The 21891-nt window shown below is 39.9% G+C and overlaps 1 protein-coding gene across 4 annotated transcripts in view; it reads right to left on the reverse strand.

Annotated features, from left to right (window-relative positions):
* Window positions 1–440: 440 nt before the first annotated feature.
* Window positions 441–21891, reverse strand: part of LOC108232676 (spermatid perinuclear RNA binding protein) — an 85163-nt gene continuing 63712 nt past the window's right edge. For 3 of the 4 annotated variants that reach the window (XM_017410614.3, XM_017410612.3, XM_037979422.1), the window contains exons 9-19: window positions 21459–21570; window positions 20859–20956; window positions 18741–18846; window positions 17527–17610; window positions 16743–16951; window positions 15045–15197; window positions 13409–13543; window positions 12790–12930; window positions 12368–12497; window positions 11647–11700; window positions 441–6930 (exon numbers count right to left, since the gene is read on the reverse strand). In XM_017410614.3, the coding sequence (XP_017266103.1) occupies window positions 6836–6930; window positions 11647–11700; window positions 12368–12497; window positions 12790–12930; window positions 13409–13543; window positions 15045–15197; window positions 16743–16951; window positions 17527–17610; window positions 18741–18846; window positions 20859–20956; window positions 21459–21570 (1317 nt within the window). In that variant the 3' untranslated portion in view covers window positions 441–6835. Of the gene's footprint in view, window positions 6931–7129; window positions 9329–11646; window positions 11701–12367; window positions 12498–12789; window positions 12931–13408; window positions 13544–15044; window positions 15198–16742; window positions 16952–17526; window positions 17611–18740; window positions 18847–20858; window positions 20957–21458; window positions 21571–21891 lie in introns of those variants that run through there. The other variant, XM_037979423.1, reaches the window with a different exon arrangement.

A 21891-nucleotide genomic window follows, 5' to 3' on the forward strand; every position in this document is an offset into this window, starting at 1 on the left:
AGGGCATCTCATCACATACTCTGAGCCGTGACAAATCACAATATTTTTGTTCAAAATTTAGGCACGAAAGGCAGAGGGTGATATGCAGGAAATGCTAAATTTCTTTAGGTTTTGTTCAGTTTCTCATCATAAATACTTGGCTAGGATTGGGAACTGAATCTACTTGGTTAGGGGGGCTTTACAACACTGCAGCACATCTGAGCAACTTTTTGTTTAAACTAGTAGTACAGCAGGTAATACTTGTTCATTTTGTAAAAAAAAAAAAACCTTAATGTATCATCCATCCATCTTCTTAGCCGCTTCTGTTTTCTTGGTGTGTGATTATTAATAATAATAAAAAAAACACCAACTTCCATGTTTTGCTTTTTGTTTTCTCCATCACCTTCTCACTTACACACAAAGAGAGCCTGTGGGGGAAAAAGAACAATAAAGACATTCAGCACTTTCTCAAGTTTTATTTTTCAGCTTGTCAAGCATATGTCATGTCAGGAAAAGCGACGACCGCGGATCATCGCCGCAGTGAATGTTGCTACTGATCGAAACAATCCGCACGGCGAGTCCGAGTGATCCCCACTGGTCGTCAGGCGGCCGGTGTTCGGCCCAACTTCGTAACATTTCACAACTTGGACAGTTTTGAACAGATAATCACATAAATAAAATCAGAGGCAGCATCGTAAAACAGTCTGTTAATCCCTTTTTTTGACAAAAAAACAAAACAAAAAACAAAACAAACCCCGCCCCCCAGATATTTACAGGAAAACTAAACACCTTTAAGACACTACTTTTGCCCAAACAGCATTAATAAAAATAAAATAAAAAAAAAACCGGGGAAACAAATATGAACGTCAACAGGGACGATGCGCCCAAAATAACCCTCATACATAAGCAGCTCAAAAGATATATAGATGTGTATATATATGTGTAATTTACCATATATATATTCTGTATATATGCTTCTCTACAAAAAAAGCAAGTTTACTTTTTCTATGAGTAAATACATTCTACTTGACAATCACTACAGCAACAGTGTACATTCCCAACCAAAATGCTTTGATCGTTTATCATGAGGGCTTCGACAATCAGTGGACTGTGACCAGGAAGTATGCAACAACATGCTCGGTGTGACGGCGATACGTCTGTGTGCAGATGAGTGTGAAATAGCCACACCACCACCCCCTGACACACACACACACACACACACACACACACGCTCGGAGGAAAAGGATGTGTTCAGCAGTTAGTCTGGTTAACTTTGTTACATTCGTTGAAACGTGAGCCGGGATCTATTTCTGCAGCTCCGCAGAGACCTCCTGGGTGCTTCTTCAGCTATTCTAAAGCGACAAACTGTTTCCCTTCAGAGGCTGGACTTTACGTTCTCGTCTCCTTAAGATTTATTAAATATTTACCCACGTTTATATCCTTTACAGCTTTAAAACTGCAGATTGATCAGGTTGGTGCAACAAAGGCTTTAGACTCTTTGGTGCCTGAACTAATCCCATTCTGCAAAGAAAAAAAAAAAGAAAAAGTAATGTTTCCTGAGGACATCACTGCATTAAACTCTTGTTTTTGTGACCTTCGACCTTTATGAAAATGACATTTTTGGACGCTGATGTCCAAACCTATCCTGACCCTATGGGGTAAAAAGAACAAACTCCTACTACTACTGAACACACTGCAGCACCTGAAACTTCTAAATGCAGCTACAAACACGTTGATATCAATACATAATACTACCTGTTACGTACCCGGTACGTACTTAGTACAGACTATGCAAATACCGGGCACTTACAGGATATATACTAGGTAAATACTAGGAACTTACCTAGTATGTACAAGTTCATATTTGGTACATATTATGCTAATAACAGGTATGTACATGCTTGGTAAGTACTGAGAACTTACCTGGTGCATACTAGGTAAGTACCAAGTACTTACCGGGTACACATGAGCTCTGTTCAAAGTACCTACAGAGACCGGGCTGTATTATGAAGAGACTTATTACCCTGTACTTGCAGAGTACGTACCAGGCTGTATTATGTATTACTACCACCATTCTTCCCCCCGCCCCCCCGCAGAGACCCATTATGTACAGTGCTACAGACAGCTCCTCCTAAAAGCACCACGATAATAAACGGAGCAGGTGGGGGGGTGTGTTTTCTCAGCTATTCATGGCTCAAATCCTCAAGTACAAACAAGTTCCAACCACTTGTGACTCACACTGGACACAGATATACAACCCACAGAGCAAAGACTATCACGTCGTTTCAATGTGCTTGGCTTGTAAAAGCTCACATATTTACACTTGATCGTGAGTGTGCTTGTGTGTGTGTGTGTGTGTATCAGGTGGCCCTGAGAACAATGTGCAGGTGTATTGCTTAGTGTGCGGTTTGTGCTTTGTAGATTTACAGGTGTGGTTTCTGTCGAACAAAAGCCAAGAGGCAGTGTTTGGAAAACTGCAGACGTATGTTCAGACGGGTGTCGTTTGGGGAGCACCAGAGTGGGAAAGACATCTGTAAAAAAAGGGTCACACAGCCGGGAAAAACAACCAGAACAGGCGAAAGACGTTCCCGCCCAGCATGAGGGGGGTAAATCTGTTTCAACGATGGAGTTTAGTCTAATTTTTTATTGGTTAATCCATTCAGGATGACCAAGTAATCGAACTCTAGTTCAGCTGTGTTGTGTTCTCAACCCTTTTTTCCAACACATTGATACTTTTAAAACAGCACAAATCCACTTTCTCTTCCTGATTATCTCTATTAGACCACTAACAAGTTGGATACTTGTTGTTGAAATGAACATTCAGGATATTCCAATGATACAAAACAGGTTTTGGACAGTAACCTGATTTTACTGATCCTCTAAAGGGAAACACACACTTGGGAATTCTACCGAACTAACTAGAAAACAAACATTCCCTCAGTAAATCAGCGCCGTCTCTGACTGCAGATGAGCCTTATTCCCATCGGACCGCCTATGCCAGTTTTAGCGTGGCCACTTTTGTCTGTGCCACCCGTCCTCGATGTGTGCACGCTCGAGCAGCCGACGCGCCGAGAGGACAGGGTCAGCAGTCAGGGCGACTCCTCCTACGCGTCTGTTCAGTCCGAGGGGAAATGAAAAGGTTGCTCACTGAGGTACGACTGTCTGCCTTATTAACGAGGGCCATCTGGGGAGACGGAGAACAGGGGCAGGAGGAAGGAGGGGGCTGGGGAAGAAACCCTCGGCTGGTAGAAAAAGGTCTGCTTCAACCGAGTCTAGGTTTTTCACCTGCATGTAAATTCCTCACAAGACGGAAGACTCGGAGCAAAGCAGTCCCTCGTCTGACCCAGAAACACTCCACAGCTGATTACAGGTCGTTATTATCCAGCTCCTAAAGGACTTGGATAAAGACCTCTCAGTGAATAAATGTTAGAAAGTGTAACTTCAGCCTTCATCTCAACTAAAGTTGTAAAATCCCTTTCATCCACTCAGCTGCGTCACAAATTCTCTCTCTTTTTTTTTAATTTATTGCCTGAAAACTGTTTCCTTTCAAGGCTTTGTGTGTGTGTGTGTGCGTGTATATGGTCTGTCTCTCAGATCTCATTCCATAAATATCAAACGGGTGCCCGGTTCAGGGTGAACAAGAAGACAATCAAAGCCATCTGATGCACATTCCCTTCGATTGTTCCTTTTGCTGACGGAAGTCTGGTTTCTGTTAGACGTTAGAAATAAGAAACAACAGCGATGGAGAGCTCTCAGAAGGATGGGAGCACCACAAATTTGCTAAAAGACCAAAGAAACTTCTGCTGATGCCACCAAATAAGATCAAAATATGACTCCTCAAAAGCATTTTAGACTTTAAAGGAAAATGTAATGCACTTGTTGCATTACTACATATATATTTGATGAGTTGAAAGCCTGTTATGGCAGAGTTAATCTCACAGCACTTCCTCTAAACACTACTAATAGGGAACCACTACTAATTACGCTAATTTAGCTTCCACTAGAATAAATCCCATTAAAAATACATTATATGGGGTTTTGTGGCAGAGCCTCTTCTTAGCCTTCTGCTGATGCAGAGTACAAAACCTATAAACAGGTGTGACAAATGTTGTAAAGTAAGAACGCTTCCACAAATAATTATGAATTGTTTTGATCATTTAGCAATGAAAACTGAGCTAATAGAAAAAATCTAAGTCAACTGAATAATTGGTGCGGCCGCTCGTTAACCTTCAAAACAGATAAATTGTAAAAAGTGAACTTGCAAAAATCCAGGGAGGTTTTTTTTGTTTTTAAATGTTTGCAGTCAACTCTATGATTAACCAAATTATACCAAGCAGGTTTTAATGATCATCATTTTCACGTGTAGGTTGAAACGTGGTCATTAACTGAAATAGAAACAGCTGTAGGAGGTTTCAAAGTGGGCGAGGAACATTCAGCCTCCAAGGGGAGGTTACAGAAGACAGTTTATGGTGCAGGTCAGGCACCGCGTGACGCCGGAGCACGGCAGCAAGACGAGGCGGTTTTACTCCAACAGTGAGGTGGCTCCCAGGGAAAGATCTCAAAGCAGACGGAGGTTTCAAGATGCTGGAAAGAAGCACAAAGTAAAAGACAACACAGAGACGTGGAGCAGCAGCGGTTCGGCTAAGGAAACTTAGCGCAGCAGATGAAATGACGCGTCATGCTTAATTCTCTTTGAAATCAGAAGATGTCCAGCTGTGTCGTCAGCTCAGAAACCTGCAGGGATCGAGGTACACCCAAAAGTCATCTCCATGAAACAACCGGGGATTATAAAAAAAAAAAAAGCTAAACCTGAAAAGAAGGCCAAGCAACTTAATTATGCATGAAAACAGAAGAACTGGGACATAAAAAAGGAGCAGGTGCTTTGGACTGATGAGTAAAAAATGAGAAATATTTGTTCACTGAAGGCTGCAGAGTCTGCAGTCACACGTTTGGAGCCGCATTTCTGCAAACCGAGTTGGGAGATTTGGTGAGAATTAATACAGTCCTTAATGCTCAGAAACCTGAGCAGATACTCATCCATCCTGTAATACCATCAGGGAGGTGTCTGATCGTCCCCACATTTCTTCTGAAGTAGGACAACCTCCCCGAAACACACATTAAGAACCATCTTCAGTGTAAAGAACAACAAAAAGTCCTGGAAGTGGTGGTACGGCGGCACAAATCCCTGATACCAACATCATCAAGTGTAGTAGAGAGAAGATCTGAGCCAGGAACATCCACAGATCTACGATGAGTTCACAAAGAAGTCAGAGTTCCTACAAAAATGACCTGCAAGTGCTTCCAGAAGAATTAATGCCGTTTTAAAGTTAAGGTCACACCAAATATTCTCTTCCTTTCATTCCCTTTGCATCGTTAATGGATAAATAATTAGAATTTGTGAAAGTTTTCTTACTTTACAGCAGTTTTCCCCACACCCGCCTTACAGTTTTTGCAGAGCACCGTATGTGAACCCATGGTGTAAGGCAACACGAGGGAAAGAAATGGGTTTAAATCCTCAATCTTCCAAACATCCTCTCAGAATAATCGTTATTAAAATGATGCAGCGCAAACTTTACGTCTCAATCTGTAATCCCAGCTCCAGCCTTCATCAAGCATTTCCTCCTCTCTGCATCTATAACCAGACTGCCAGTAGCTCGTGTGGCTCGTACAGCGAGGGTCTTTCCCCGCCGCCCGCAGCATCACCTTCAGCCAGAAAACAGTCACAGAGAAGACGACTGAAGAGCGAGAGTGAAGGGAGCTGTGCTTTTAGACCCTATAAGGCGAGTGAGATGGAGCTCGTGATTGTTCTGTGTGTTGATCCTTGTGTGTGTCCATTAACGGCAGAGGGAGCGGTGCAGTACATCACAGCAAACACACACCTCACACACAATAACCACAGTTTTCCCTGCCAGCAGTGAGAATATAGAAAAAAATGTGCTTTCTGACAGGTAAATAGTGTGTGTGTGCGTGTGATTAGGTCGTGAGTGCGTTTAGCAGCCTCTGGTCCCGGTCGGTGCAAACAAACCTCAGGCGGCAGAGAGCGTGCTCAGAAAGGCTCAGATAGACATCAAAGACAGAGGAAACGAGGAGGGAAGGATGAAAAGTAGGAAGCATTAATATTCTACGAGCACAGGTTAATACCAAAGATAATATTGCATCTTCTAGAACTAGCTTCAATTGCTCAGTGTATATAAAACTGGAAGAAAGCTATGCTGTGATAATACAGTTACATTTCACTTTATAATTCTAAAATATTTTATAACAATAATTATACTTTATAGAGTATTTACATAAATACATCATTATATATTCATATTACTGTCAACACATTGTTATAGAAATACACCATACTTATATGTGTATATAGTCTTGTTATAGCCACACGTACGCACACATACAATGAATATACAATCAGAATCAGCTATTGCGACGCTGTGTTGAGTAAACCTCCGTCGGACATTCAGTGAGTAAGCTCAAAGAGACGAGTTCAGGTGTATTGCTATAAGAACCGACCGACGTTCAGCTCGTTCCTCGCGCAGTCCCAGCCGAACGTTTCTCATCAAATCCAAGTATTGCTTCGTGTAAACTCGCTCTCCTCCGAGGAGGAGGGAAATCAGGTCGGAGAGAAGAGAAAGCAGAAAAAAGTTCTGTGGCTCTCGGTCAGCAGGTAAGAGTTTCTGCAGCGGCCCTAATCGAGGAGAAACTGTGAGTGAATCCATCAGCCGGGACAGAAAGGCGGCCCCCCCCCTCCCAACTCGCAGGCGGACGCACAAACAGGCGGCAGGTGTGTGTGTGTGTGTGTGTGTGTGGAGAGACAGGTAAAGAGTGAAGAGTGTGTCCTGACAGCTTCCTGCCTTTAGAAGTCGGAGAAGAGATCCTGCGGCCCCAGATGGATGATAAAAGGAGCGAGGGTGCGCGGCTGGTAGAAAGGATTGTCAATGAACAGACCACCTGCAGGGATGAAGAGCAGACAGAAAGAGGACGATTGGCACAAAATCTGAAGATCGTTTCGATTATGTTTTTATTTTAAGCCCACTTGAATGATGTTCATTCATGAGGAGTTCTATTTAGAAGTAAAAACGGAGAAAAAAAATAATCACAGCTGTGACTAAATTTTATTCAACAGCCTCTTACATTTCTTTACAATTTCTTTCAGTATATTTTCCTGCACATAGATTTAAATATATTTACTTAATTAAATGAAAAGCAATCATTTATAATCAGTAACAATACAACTTTTTAATACAATAATTGACAGATCAGGGTTGCAGGATGGAGCCTTGCCATAGACACTTCCCCTTTTTGTTTTTTTTAACCATAAATTTAGAATCAGGGCTCTTTGTTCATCGTATCACTGTGATATATATATATATATATATATATATATGCAGAACCTCTCACTCTGTCAGGATTTCTGTCAGCAGCAACACCTGGTTTCACTTCAGTATTTGTTTTTAATTATGCAAATTACATGCAGATTCCACCTTTTATTTTTAAAGTTCATTTATTAGTTTTGTTTAGAGAATATTTAGCTGCGAAATTAAAACATTTGGATTGCTTCTGCATCGTTTTTTTTAACTTAACTAAAATGTGTGTATCTTTTAGTTGGGATCGACTAAAAACAAGATTTTAAGGAGAATTTTGTCTCTTTCTTGTTCTTGTTTGCTGACAATTCTTAGTTGTTGGTTTTTTTAGCTCAATCACTACAAGGTTGATGGGTATAGTTTAAAAAAAATGAAACTGAAGCATGAAATTGCACAAGGTGAAACAAATTGAGTTCCCCAATATTCACTTTAAAACTGAATATTAGAAATGGATTTAAAAATAATAAAAATAAGACAAGAGACAAGTGAACAAATGTGGCATGAAAATTTGAAAAAAAAAAAAAAAAATCAGCATAAAATATATATTGAAAACATCCGTCAACCATTTGAGACTAAAGAAAACGTTAACGTGGAGACAAAACTATGAAAACATTGGAGCTCAACCAACCATTGGACAAGACATTGGATCCTCTCATCCAATGGCTGCGCCTCATAGCCGTAACCATGGAGACGTCCTCAGAGGGTTATCCCTCGCTGGCTGGATGGAAAAGACGTGGTGGCGGGCCAACAACCTGCGTCTGGACTGACACTGACCTGTGACTGCTCTGTGGAGGGTCTCCTTTACTGAAACTTTCTGAATTTCTCTTCAACATCAAATCGTCTTTGGATACAAGGTTCTAATTATGGGTTCTAGTTAAAGAGGACTGGTTCTCAGCCCGGGTTTCATGGGTTTGGAAGAACAAAACACGAGCAAACACAACAGCAATGATGCTGAAAAAATGAAAACGGCAACATAAAAACACCGACAGCGACATGCGGGACTATTTCTCCTGCTTTGTGTGAGGGAAAAACTTTCTAATTTATAAACACGGTTCTAATTTTGAACTAAAAAACTGTGGTGCAGAAAGAAACTACATTAAGATGCCTTACAGGACAACAAATAAAAAACTTTCTATACCCACATTCAGAAAGGAGATTGTGCGGCTGAACGCCTGACGGAAGACCAAGATAAATATCTACGAGCTGCAGGTCAGAAGGATGTCTGGAGAAGTTTCAGTTTGTGACTCTAGGCAGGAGCTGCACATTCAAATACCCCACTACTGTGGAAACATTTTGTGCAGGTTGAAATTGAATAAATCTCAGTTTGTTTTGTAGAAAAACTGCTGTATAAAAAGCATAAAGCAAAAGATTTATCTGCATTATGTTTGCCCATCAGCTGAAAGCCTTTAAATCAGATATACATCAGGCAGCATTCAGCTTTTATTTGAGCTAAACTTTATTCATTTTTCAGCATCATTGATTTATTCTTACACATCCTTCACACAGCTCACATTATTACTTTTTAGCCACAGAAAACGTGTCTCATATGAGATATATTGCAAAGAATATCCTCGTCTCAGCACAGAATGAACAAAACAATAAAAAGCTCATATATAGAGATATAATTTAGACTCAAAGACTGAGGTAACAATTCACAGTACAAATCCTTCAAGTTTTTTTTTTTGTTTTTGCTTTTTTTAAACATTTAAGAACATAGACCTGCAGGTTTTAAATTTTAAAAAGTTTTTAAACAGTAAGAAAAAAAAAGCTCTTTTACAAATCTTAGAACTCTTTCTCCCCATCAGTGAAAGTGTAGAAAATAAAATACAAAAATAAACCCCCAAACAAACTGAGATTCCCTTGTAGAAAATAATAAGCTGGCTGGGTTTGGTTTGTGTGTCTCCTGTGCTAAAAGAAGTGGTAGTGGGGGACGGGGTAGGCGGGCACTTTCATGACAGGCAACAGAAGCATTCTCTTGGGCAAACCTAGAGGGGAGACATGAGAAGCTCTGCATGAGTGCCGGGCAACCAAAAAAAAGAAACACACCAAGAGAGTCTCAGTGCAGCACAACAAACAGCTCGCAGCAGCGAAGAAGACCTCCGCGAGGGGGGGTGGGGGTGTAAGGGTGTTAGAACAGGCAGGAATGGACGCGCAGGAGGTGACGGCGCTCATTAGTGCTTAGACGAGCGAGAGCGAGGAGAGGGAGATGGAAGAAGATGTGATTTAGAGCTACAAGCTTAACTTTTTTTTTTTAAAGAAATTATTATTGCTGAGATCTTGAATGTGGCGAGACCAAAAAACAAGTTGTGAACAATAAGTGTTTATTAAATGTCATCACCACATTGTTGAAAAGTGAAACTTGGCTCATAAAATTCAGCTTTATTATGCAAAACTAAATAAACTAAATGCATGCAGCCACCGAAAGCACAACATGAGACTTTATGTATTTATTCAGACAAGCTTCAACTACTTGAGGACTGGTTATTTAATGACTGTGCAGATTTCTCAGCCGTCCAGAACTTGACAAAATTCTGCAAATTTAAAATCAAGGCAACGGGGCCTCTTTTTAGATAGTTGATGACTTCTCATCCGAGGAGCTTCTTCAGTTCAAATAAAGCGTGGAGTTCTAAGCTTTCGTATTTCAGAGAATTTTGATTTGAAATAGCCTAATATAAAAGCTGAACTTTTTATTTGAATCGAAAAAGCGAAACGTCTTCAACAGAAAAGAAGTCCAGTTGTCTGGTTTGAAACTTTTATGGTTGTTTAATTATTAATAGATCTCAGACAATACTGTAATCTACAAAAAATGTTGTCAAAAAGGACAAAAAATGCAAACCAAGTTAAAGAGAATTTGAAATGAAAGAATTATTTGAAGGAAAGATGAAGCGTTTGCTCTGTTATGTAGTGAAAACCATCATAAATGGGTGCCTTTGATTAGACAAAATATTTTGAGTTCTACAGTATTTCTAAACTTTAATGCCAGAATATTTTAAGTAGTTAGTCTATAAGAATCCCCAAAGCCCAAAAGCAAAGCAAAAAGCAGAAAAATGACAAGGACAGGTTGAAAGTAAAACATTAAGGAGAATTTTTCATGTCTTTGTTCTTGTCTTTTGTTAAAACTAAAGTTGTTTTGTTTTAAATTTAAAGAATTCTTTTAAATACTTTTTTGTTTATTCCATAGGTTGATTTAAATAAATCAGGTATATTCAAGGTAAAAAAAAATAAAAAGAAACTATATTTTTCAGGTGTAACACTGTTTTTTCAGTGTTTTTCTTTTTTGTAATTTATTTCTCCAAAGTGAAGACTTGACGGGCATCTGTGTCATGACAAACTGCAAACCTGAAACGTTTCATCCCAGATTTTCTTTCACTTGTCACAATAATAAGAAAAAAACTGTCTAAATTCCAGGAAAATGAGGAACACCTCAAACTAACTCAGGTAAACACAAAAAACTGAGCAGCACTTCATGCTCGGAGCTGCAGGATTCTCGAGCGTCTCCACTAAATGCCAGTCCGGGGCCTCAGTCCAGTTTCTCAAGGCACATAGGACCCTTTCAAACCCGTGGACGTAGGACGGACAGAGAGGCCTCTGGACGCTTCGTGTGTACACAAACTGAACAAGGCTGAGTCTGTTCAGGTAAATACGACTGAGAAACAGATGGAGTGGACTCTGCTTCAATAACTACACTGGTAAATGTGACGATTGTGGAAGATTCTGGCCTGTAAAAGTCTTAAATTTTTAAAACTCAGTGACCACCGGTGAGGACATGGACAAGGACATGAACATTAAAAGGAGTTGAGCTGCAAAGGTGACCTGCTAGTTTGAGCAGAAAAGAGGGTGATAGGGCAGAGACTGTTTTTAGATGATGCGTTAAAGATGGCGGCTTCATATTGCTGCTTTTTGCTCTTTCTATTTTCATTAAAGAAAAATGTACAAGTGCAAAAAACAGTAGGTGAAGCTCAGATTAAGTAAGATTTAAATTAGATCTTAAGGCTGAAAACAGTTAAAATCTGAGTGTAAACAAGATGAGTGGACAATTAGCTACAGCACAGACAAATCTGTGGCACAAAGATAGGAAAAATCAACTTTTTAAGCTGTATATTTAAAGAAAAACAAGCATTTGATCCTCAAAGTGGTTTTAAAAAAGGGGAATAACCTGCAAAAAGCAGCAGAGAAGGAGGGTAGGACGTAGCGTAGAGTAAACTTGCTGCAGACTCATTAATCTACCCAAGAATGGTTAGGAAGGGAGGAAGGTTACACATGGGGAAAAGGAAGGTGAAAGGATGAGGGAAGAAGCACGTACCGTATGCAGGAGCAGCTGCTGCAGCAGGGCTGTAGCCATACGGTGTACCAAAGCCTGTTGGGAAGAGGTTACAGGGTCTAATTCAATCCTGTACGGGTTTGAGTCAAAGCTACATCTCTCAGCATAGTCTGTGTGAGTGTTTGGCAGGACTGAACTCTACAGATGCAGGTTCAGAAAAAGCTACCCGAGTGGATGCTGCACTGTCATGAAGGACAAGAGCAAAGGTTCAGCACTAACTACAATTTTCTACTTTTTGAATAGAAGCAAAATAAGTGAGAATAATTAGGTACAAATAATCAGTCAACTACATGTTTATCTGTAGGATCTTAATCATGTTGACAACATTAACACGGCTGTCCCAGGAGCTGCAGGGTGCTATGGGATATTTGTGATATTTCCAATCCAGCAACAGAACAGATATTTATTTGCCACAGAGAAACGAGTAAGCAGCCTACAGCCAAAAGCAAGGGGAAAAAAATGAAAACAGCTAAAAAAAAATTATAATAAATGCCATGTCTGACAAAATAGTGTCAAATATAAAATTAAGCATAAAATGCTCCACTGAACAGGAATTCTGTTTCAATTTGGGCTAAATTGAAAAAGAGATTAAAGTAAACCATCACATCCCTCCGAGTGACTGAGGCAAAAAACAGCTGACAAACACATCATATCATGGACTGACTTTAAGAAGCATTAATTTAATCCCACATATGTTTACTACCTGGTGTGACATATCCAGGTGCAGCGGCACTAACGAAGGCTCCTCTTGCGAGTGCTGCTCTTCCTCTTCCTCGTGCTACCTGTGCTGCTACTGCTGAGGCTGCTGCCGCTGCAGCCAGAGCTCCTTTAGTCTGAACACAGAAACACAGATTGTTATACATGAGTGTGTCAAACATCAAATAGATACACACAGATGTGAGTCTGCATAAACATAAATTGAAGGCCTAGCGTCTCTTCAAGGAATGACAGTTGTAATCATTTTGGTGAAACCTTGAAAAAAGCATTACACATGCTCTCATTCGTTATCAAGAGAGATCACGCTCAGAGTATGTGTTGTGAATGATTTTCAGCCACTACCACATTGAATTTTAGTTCAATATCTGCAGAGTCTGGTATGTGCTGTCTAAGTGTGTGTCTCGTTACCTGAGGCAAGATCTTTTTCTTCTTGTTTGCAGCTGCGTTGGGACCAGAGAAGAGTTTTTCCAGAGCTGCTAGAGCAGCGCTGGCCTTTGCTACCTTTTTGTTGGGGCCTGCCCCACGAAACTTCTGCCCATCCACCTCCACCTAACACAAACAGAAAATGCTCAACACTGATAAAGACATGTTTCACAATTAATGCTTAATATTGGGATTAAATCAACAAAATCAGTTCTTTCGTTCAATGCTTTCATACTAATAAGCTACTGTCCCTTTAAATTGAACAATAAAGTGGCTTATAACGTGCGCGTTTATCCGTCACCAGTGACTCAGGCAGAGAGATTCACTGAGCAGGACAGCTTGTTTAGTAATGCCCTGCTGTCAAGCAGACCTGCTAATCAATCAGCGGAGCGATGGAGCAGCCAGGCGTGTTGGAAAACAGCACACCCCACAGAGAACATGCCTGCCTCAGGAACCAAGCTGCCTGATTGACTCTGCTGGGTGATCAGCCTGGTTCTGATTGTATATTTTAGCCACTGTGTGTGTGCGTGTCCTTGTGGCTTGAGAGCTCAGTATTGTAAGTACATATAAGTCCTAAACAATCCCGCGGATGTTTTAGTCTCACCTCCATGACGAAGCGTTTGTCGTGGCTGCCTCCACTCTCGGAGATGAGCTCGTATTTGAGGCCTCGTCGCTTCTCATTCAGTTCCATGACAGGATTCTTCCCACTCGCAGTCAGTATGGGGCCCTGAGTTCGCACCTGGGGGTTGAAAAGTCATTTTATTTACAGGCACTTCAGTTCCCTTTTAGAAAAACACACAGCTGATGATAAACATGGAAGGTGGAGCAGAATATGTAAAAGAATGTCGCTGGCAAGAAGTCAGCATGGCTGGACAGGACAGGTCTAGCAACATTTTCAAAAGCTTAGATAGGCATACATTTGTAAACTTGGCATTTAAAGTAAGGAAATTTGGCTTTGGTCGATTATTTCTTTGTTGTAACAATGCTCCTTGGCAATAAATCTTATAGCGTCGGAAAACCTGTTTATTTCCCTTTAATTGTGACAAATATGTTAGAAAAATGCATTTGTGGGTTGAGTTAGAGTCAAGTATGTAGGTGGTCACCGTAAAAAAAACTTTCCAAATCTTTTCTGCCAATGCCATGCGGCTCATTCTGCTATTCACTCCTGTGTAGCGTTCTGGTACTGCAGATGCTAACAATCAGAGGCCTGATTGGCGCTTGAAAGGCACCTGTGAGCAACCAGTGGCAATCCCATATCTCCACAGTCTGGGCCTGACCTCTATCCTCCCAGATGACAACGCTCACCCCCACAGAGTGGGATTTACTGCCTGCAGTCCTGACTTCAACCTCAGTGAACACCTGTGTGATCAGCTTGGGTGTGCTTTTTGTTCCAAAGTGACCAACACAACCACAATGGCTGACTTATGACAAATACTGTTTGAAGAATGGGATGCCAAGCTGGTGAGCAGCATGAAGAGGAGGTGTCAGGGTGTTGTGGCTGTGCATAGTTCTTCCACATGATATTTATTGTTCTGCAGATTGTTTCTGCAGATTTCAACCATTCAATCCAATAAACACCAAACAAGAGTCAATAGCAGAATAAGCTGCTTGGGACTGGCAAGGATTTTGCAGGTTTTTCATCGGCACAACCCACATACTCAACTCTGCAGATCAACCCATAAATACATTTTCCTAACAAATGTGGCACCATTTAAGAGAAAATAAACAGGCTTTTAAACTATAAGATTTACTACCAAGAAGCATTGTTACAACAAAGAAATATATGAGACAAATTTTCTTACTCTGTGTGCTAAGCTTCGAAAGCTTCTTACAATCCAGATGTTTCTGTTTGTCAAATAGTAATAACATTATTGTTAAGCTTAAAAAAATCTCAATGGTCTTGTTTTTAGTTCAAATGGATAATTAAAAGCTATCTAAGGATGGTAATTTAAGTTTTGAGTAGAAGAAGGCTCACTATTTTTCAGTAAGGAACTTCACCATCATTTATTTTGAAACGGCTGCCAAATTTTATCCTTTTTGATTTTTTTTATATTTGATGTGCTTTATTGACGTTCTAAATATTGACTTATTCAAGACAACTTGCCAAAATTGATTTTACTGATGGCACTGGCAGCAAAACGTATTTGTTTTAGGAGTAAATGTGCTGACATTTTGAAAAGTTTGGCTTTAAATTCGACAAGATTTTCCTGCAGTGTGTGCACACGTTTCCGGGGCCTCACCTCCAGCGTGTTTGAACCGTCTGAGGAATGAGTTGGGTTATTGCTAGAGTGTGAAGACGTCTCACTCTTCCCCTCGCCGTCCGACTTCTCATCTGAGCTCATGGGGTCAAGATCAGAGTCAAAACCTGTTGGGTAACCCATTGCCTGGAGAACCTAGGAACAATACAACATGGTTGGGGAAAAAATAAGAAATAGACAAAAAAAGAACCAAGTTTCATGAAAGAATAAGTGCTAGATTTCAACTACCAGTATGCTACCACTGGGGTATGAAAAACTATCCAAAAATGTTACATTACATTGAAGTTTAAAGGAGTTTTATTTTAGGATAAATCAGGAGAAAAGGCAAAAAGTTAAGTGGTATGTCAGTATCACCCAACATAACAGCAACGTAGTTTAGAAAAATATCCAAGGAGGGGAAAAAATAAAACTGTAAGTTTCAGACTCAAATAGGCGATTGTGTCACAGCTGCTGAACCCTGTCACTTTTGTCTGGGTGAATGTGAGGGAAAAAAGGTGAGCAGTCAAGAGAAAGAAAGAGAGTGAGAGTAAGAAAAGAAAATGAGAAAAGAAAGGAAGAAGGAGCCTTTTATAGGAATGGATAGCAGATTATCTTCGCTCTGTGGACTGGAGAGCCTCTTTGTTCACAACCACTTTAGGATTACACAGATTTAACAACCTCCATCATTTCTTACAAAAACACAGACAGGAAAGAAAAACATTTGTCGATAAACACAGGTGTGGCAGCAGCTGAAGTTCAGAAGGTTTAGCCAAACAATATAGACATTTAATTGATTTGGTGACTATTTACCTTCACCAGTGTGTACGGGTCATATAAAAAGTGTTCAAATTGTCTCATATTTTCAATATTCAGGTATAATAAAAACAATCTTAATTGTATTTTTCCTGATTAATCCTCCAGTGTTCTTCTGCATAAAGTTGCACAGCTGACAGTTTACGTCTGAGTGAAAATCAAGTTATGAGGTTGAAAAGATTGTTGTCACACATGCAGTTGGGATGTTTTCAGTGTCGGGGACCAGTAAACCAGTCATGATAGGAGGAGGTCTGGATAAAGCATAAGTATCCCAGAAATGGAAGCAGGTCAGCTCAGTGCAACACTATTGCAACATACAGTAGAAACTCACTGCACATCATGTCAAGTCAAACTTTCTTTTTCTTTTTTTTTTAAAACACGTTTTATTTACATTTAATCGTTTAATGTTATCATAGTATAATGTACTATTAACATTAACTGTTTAGGGTCAGGGTTATAAACTACATGCCTATAAATAGTGTAGAGAGTCATTTTCACATAAATAAGTTATAGATGACTTCATCTCAGGCTTGAATAAAAGTTTATATCAAACAAGACAATGTGAGCACAACATTATGACGCAAAAGTCACGTCCATGAGTGTGAACCTGAATGGAATAAAGCTTCCCTGAAAATGACTGTAAAGCTGTAATGACCCTAACGACCTTCAGGAGGGAAGGGAATGAGATTAATCTGAATGTGAATTTAGCTCCCATAAACAGAGCATCTCACAGTGGAGGAAGGCTCCTAACACTTGTGTAAACCAGATTTTTCAGCCCTTCATTTGTGATAAAAATGCACTATTGCATCTTGCACTGTCAATGCCCAAATAAATAAAAACAGAATTTAGGTTTAGACTAAAGCAACTTCTATTCACTTGATAATTTACCTTGACAGCAACATGGAGCTTGGCTGTCTTCTTGGAGGACCCAGATGCTTCATAAACGGTCCCGTCCAGGTCCACAGACATGGTGAAGACTGGGGCGTGTACTGGCCCAGACTGGGAGAGCAGGCGATACTGCAGCCCTGGTCGGATCTGGTTCAGACGCATCAGGGCGTTCATTGGCTGGTTGGAGTCTATGGCTTTACTGTCGAGGACTGTGGAAAGAGCATAATGAAGATTTTCACAGGATAAAAAAAAAGGAGTCCCAGTTATCCAGCTGAACATGAACAGACAGGACAAATTCAGAGATAATGTATGCAATAAATCATATGCTTTAATGGCTTTTACTCTAGTCAGCAGTTTGTATGATGAATAAAGATGTCTTGGTATTTTATTCCTCATTAAATCACTCTCTTCCTGTTTGTCAATATCTAGAAATGTCTCTTTCCATCTATAAGGTGTTGTTCATCTCCTCATATAAAGAAAGAACTGTGGATGGTTGGGTGGCCTGCTAAAATGTTAGCAATCAATACTATTGATCCGCCTCCAGGGATGAAACAAAGTAGAAAGTGGAAGAAAAAGATGAAAAAAATAGAAACAAGGCAGAAAAGAAGCAAAGCCTTGTAAACGAATTAAGTCTTTTTTCATCTCAGAGTAAGAATGAAACAAATGTTTGTAAAATACAATGTTAGTGTATCCCTTCACTTCTTTATTTGCTGGTCCAAATATAATCAGAAACAGTAACCACAAACAGGACACACATTGTAGTGTTTTCCCTTCATTTTTATACCTTTTCTGAGATTTCTCTTCATCTTTTTTATGAGGTCTTTGTCATCCATCATCCCATCTTCGTATGGTCTCTTTAGACCTAAACCTACAAGAGGAGGACGCAGAAACAGAGTAAGAGTTTAGAATCAGTCACAAAACGCTGTTTACATGAATATATACAAAGGCACAAAAGGCATGGCTTTGAGACAGGAAGGCAATGCCTCGAAAAGCAAACAGTATGGGAGAGCAAACCTGCAACAAGATGGATAAACTCACAGATGAGATAAACAGAGCTGACAGGCCGACCAGCAAAGACGTACAGTACAAGCTCTTCTTCTACACACACCTTCATCTGTAAACACTCTGGCAATTTTCCATGTCAGCGTTATGAGAAAAGCACCGAGTCAGTTTTCCATTAGAACCGTTTTGAAAATGAGCCAGCTCAATTTCTTATGAGATTTCTGTGAATCTTCGGCTGATATGGAGGTAAGTCAGATTCTTTCCTGCACCGCTACTTCACACACAAAATTTCATTTTTCAGTTTCACCAAGGACAATGTCATTGCTGCGACAAAGGTCACAAAGAATAAAGATGAAAATGAAAGGCTTCAAGGAATGCATATCATCCGCTGCCTTTCATGGCAGAGTTTTCGACATAGACCATCTTGTGCTGAGAAATGACAAAGATGTAGACATTTTGGTCAAACCTTGAAAAAACAAAGTATCTGTGATATCCTGATATTAAAAGCTGTCATGCTTAGAGTATGTATTGTGGATGACTTTTAGTTACTTCCACACCAAATTTTAGCTCAATGTCTGTAAAACTAATAGTTACAGCCATTTTCATGTTTTCTAAGGTCAGTTGGCTGTGGTAGCCATCTTGAATTGCGCTGACTCTGAAACTTTCTCAATTGAAGGATATTTTTATACTGCTTAATTTGTCATATGTACCACTGCTGCCAGTGGTCATATGTAGAAAACCTTGTAAGAAACGTCATCCAAGTGTAAAAAAATATTCAACAAACTGTCATCTGACCCACTGTAACTGAACTCAGGCATGTTAAAGCATCTACCTGAGAAAAGAGGAAGGCAGGCACGGACACTGCATCGAAAACTGAAAAACTGAGAAGACAGACGAGTGGATGAAAGACAGAGACAAACAGAGGTTGAAACAAAAGAAAGAAAAAAAAAAGCAGAGCAGACAGGCAGGGAGGCAGGGAGGGAGATGGGTACACACCTTCTTTATCAGACCATGGATATTTCTGTGATGGTTTATTTGAAGGAAGAGGCTCCATCTCTAACACCTTGTAGATCTGTCCAAATGCCATGAGTCTGAGAGAATGCTGTCGAATGCAAAACACAGCGAGCATGAGGAAAACAAAAGACAGCTGAGGAAATAAATCCAGTCTATTAGAACAGATTTAACATCAACAGTATAAACATGTGCGATTCTGGCGCTGCACAATTAAATAAGTAATCCGGAGGTTTAGTGGTGTGCTTTCTCATTATGACTGAGAATTTTTTTTCATTAAATCATCTCTGCTCCTACATTTTCTCTCTTTTAAAAATAATTAAGTCTAAAGCCCAAACCCAGAAAACTTAAAATTTATATATAGTGAAAATACAACAGTGTAAAAATAAAGTAGAACATTTCATTTTTTACTTAACTCATAAATCATAGTCATGATACAAAAATAAAGCAAGCATATTCTTTTTTTAACTCAATGCTTTGCAGTTAGCTAAATATAGCTGTTCTCTTAAGCTGCCATATCTTCTGATTTTACAATGTAATGAGAAGCTCTTCGATAATAGACTTCTTACAAATCTATATATTATTGCTCATTTACAGGTTTATAATTTTACTTTTGGGGATTGCAGGATGAGGCGTACACAATTGAATGTGCAAACACCACTCAAGTCTTCATAATGTTCATTCCTGCATCTCTCATCTGAAATGCTCTAATTTAACCACGCTCCCTTGAAAGCCGCCCTCCTGAAAAGCTCAGTTCTCTCTGATTAACAAGTTGGCCCAGTGAAAATGAGGAAACGTTGATTATGTTTGGTAACCATGATTATTGGAGCAGTCCGCTGAGAGCTGCTGGCTGCTAACGAAACCCCAGAGTTCTGCTATACATGTTTAAATCAGACCTGAAACCAGAAAAAAGGAAAAAGCCCTGCAAAAGGCTTGCATGTTGGTTCTTACAGCACTTCTGTCACGTTTTGCATAAAGCTAAGTCATATAAAATTTAGCTGAAGCAGGTCCTATGAGCAGATAAAAGCAGACCGCTGCTCTTTCCAAGTAGCTGGTGGAAGGACTTTGTACAAATGTGTTAAATGGTGATATGAAAAAGTAACTGAAGAAAAGGCTAGGTAACAAATAGAGCAATTCAGGCAGTCCAGGGTACGGTTTTGGTAGGAAAGAATGACACCTTTTCGTTTTTTAAAAAAAAAGTTTTTAGAAGTTATAGGTAGACAAAAACACAATAAAAGAATAGTTTGTTTAAAATTCTGTTTTAATTACATTTGAGGAAAAGCGGCTGTGTTCACACAAGACAAAGCAGGTCAAAATGGTGGCTTTAGGCTTCAATACTCAAGCTTATCTTTTGCTATTCATGCTCACATGGGAACAAAAAACTGCTCTTATAGTAAAAAACGTATTTGCATATAAGATTTAAATGAATGATGAACAGATAAACTGACGAGTGCCTTAAAGACAATTATTTTTGTTTTGAGAGATGTGGCAAAAGATAACCAAGTGGTGCACAGTGGCTCTGTTAAATTAAATCCATTAGGGAGGCAGAAGGTGTCAGATATTCATGACGCCTGCTGTAGCTCATTGACAGAGCAGCTCCTTCACTCCTATCTGCTCTTGTATCTGCCTCAATACAATTATCCCCATTGACATTCCAGTCTCGTTCAGGCTGCCTTCAAAGGAAATGGACGGCAGGATTCACTAAGCCATGCGGCTCAGAGGCTGCCCTGCTCAGCAAAGTGTGTGTGTGTGTGTGTGTGTGTGTGTGTGTGTAAAGACAGACCTGGGAGTATGCGCTCACACACACCGCACGCACACAACCACTGTGCTCAGGGTGTTAGAGATGGATTTATGGCTCACAATGGCAATAGTTTCCCACACCAATCTTTAAAATGCAGCACCACACAGCCCTTTGAGCAGATGCATAAACACACACAAAATTGTGTGTGTGTGCGTGCAAAGCGTGTGGTTGGGTGGTGGCGAGGTCTTCCTTTCTAGTAATTGTCGTGTTTCTTATTTATTTCCAGTGTGACAGCTCTGGGTGAGGAGGACTGGGGGATAACAATAGTGTCACTAAAAGCTGTGCTGTGTGTATGTGTGTACCTGTGCGCCATAGGTGATGGCTTCAGCCTGCTGGTCGGTCATGTTGGTCAGAGTATCTGTAGGCTCTTTCTCACAAGGGTCATGTAAACCTGGACCACCTGCAGGGAGTTGCAGAGGGTTCACAAATGCAAAAAAATACACTGAATCAATTCTTGTTACTTTTTGTTCTGCAGCCAACATGAAATTTGTATGATATTTTACATATTTCATATTTACATTTTGGTAAATGTCAGCTCTTTCAACGGTAAGAACAAATATGCCAAATGTACCAAGTACTAATCTGAAGGGACTTTAAAACTAAATTCCTCAAGTAAAAAAAAAAAAGGAGAAATTCAGCTGTATGCGAAGACATTTCCCTAAAAAATGCAAAACATTTTGTAAAGCTGTGTCTAATTAAAATCCTTTCTTAATGATGCCCTGCCTCAGAGAGCTGCAAGGTCGCTGGTAATGTGTCAACCTTTGCAGCTCATAGATGTGCCAAAATACTTGCTCATCTCCCCCAAATTAAACCCACGCGTTAGCTGTGCTCATCAGCAAGGCCTACACAGTGTAGGAAAATGCATGTGCTGGTTGTTTGACTATAGAACTTTGGTTTGATACCTGGAAGAAGAATGCCTGAGGCCAAACACTCCATGACTCGACGAAGAGCTTCTCCTGCCCCGAGAGGTCTGTTACATGTAGCAATGGCCTTCTCACATATGAGTTCTAAAGGCTGTAGGAAAGGGTTTAAATAAAAAAGATAACAGAGTATTGATAAAAACGTCTTGAGCAAAGCCAGCAATAGCTATAATTTTGATATGGTTGGGGCACTGTGCAAAATGTGAACATCTCATAAACCCATATTTTATTCACAATGAAGCATAGTATTCAAATCAAATGCTTAAACTAAAAAAAAAAACCTGTAACATTTAAAAAATAAAATTTTGAATTTTGAATTTTATGGCAGGGACATCTCAAAAAAAGAAGGGACAGGGCCAACAAAAGGCTGTGTAGTAAGTGGTGCATATAAGAAACAGGTGGAGAAGCATTTTGA

Source organism: Kryptolebias marmoratus, linkage group LG14, assembly GCF_001649575.2.
Source record: "Kryptolebias marmoratus isolate JLee-2015 linkage group LG14, ASM164957v2, whole genome shotgun sequence".
Lineage (NCBI taxonomy): Eukaryota > Metazoa > Chordata > Actinopteri > Cyprinodontiformes > Rivulidae > Kryptolebias > Kryptolebias marmoratus.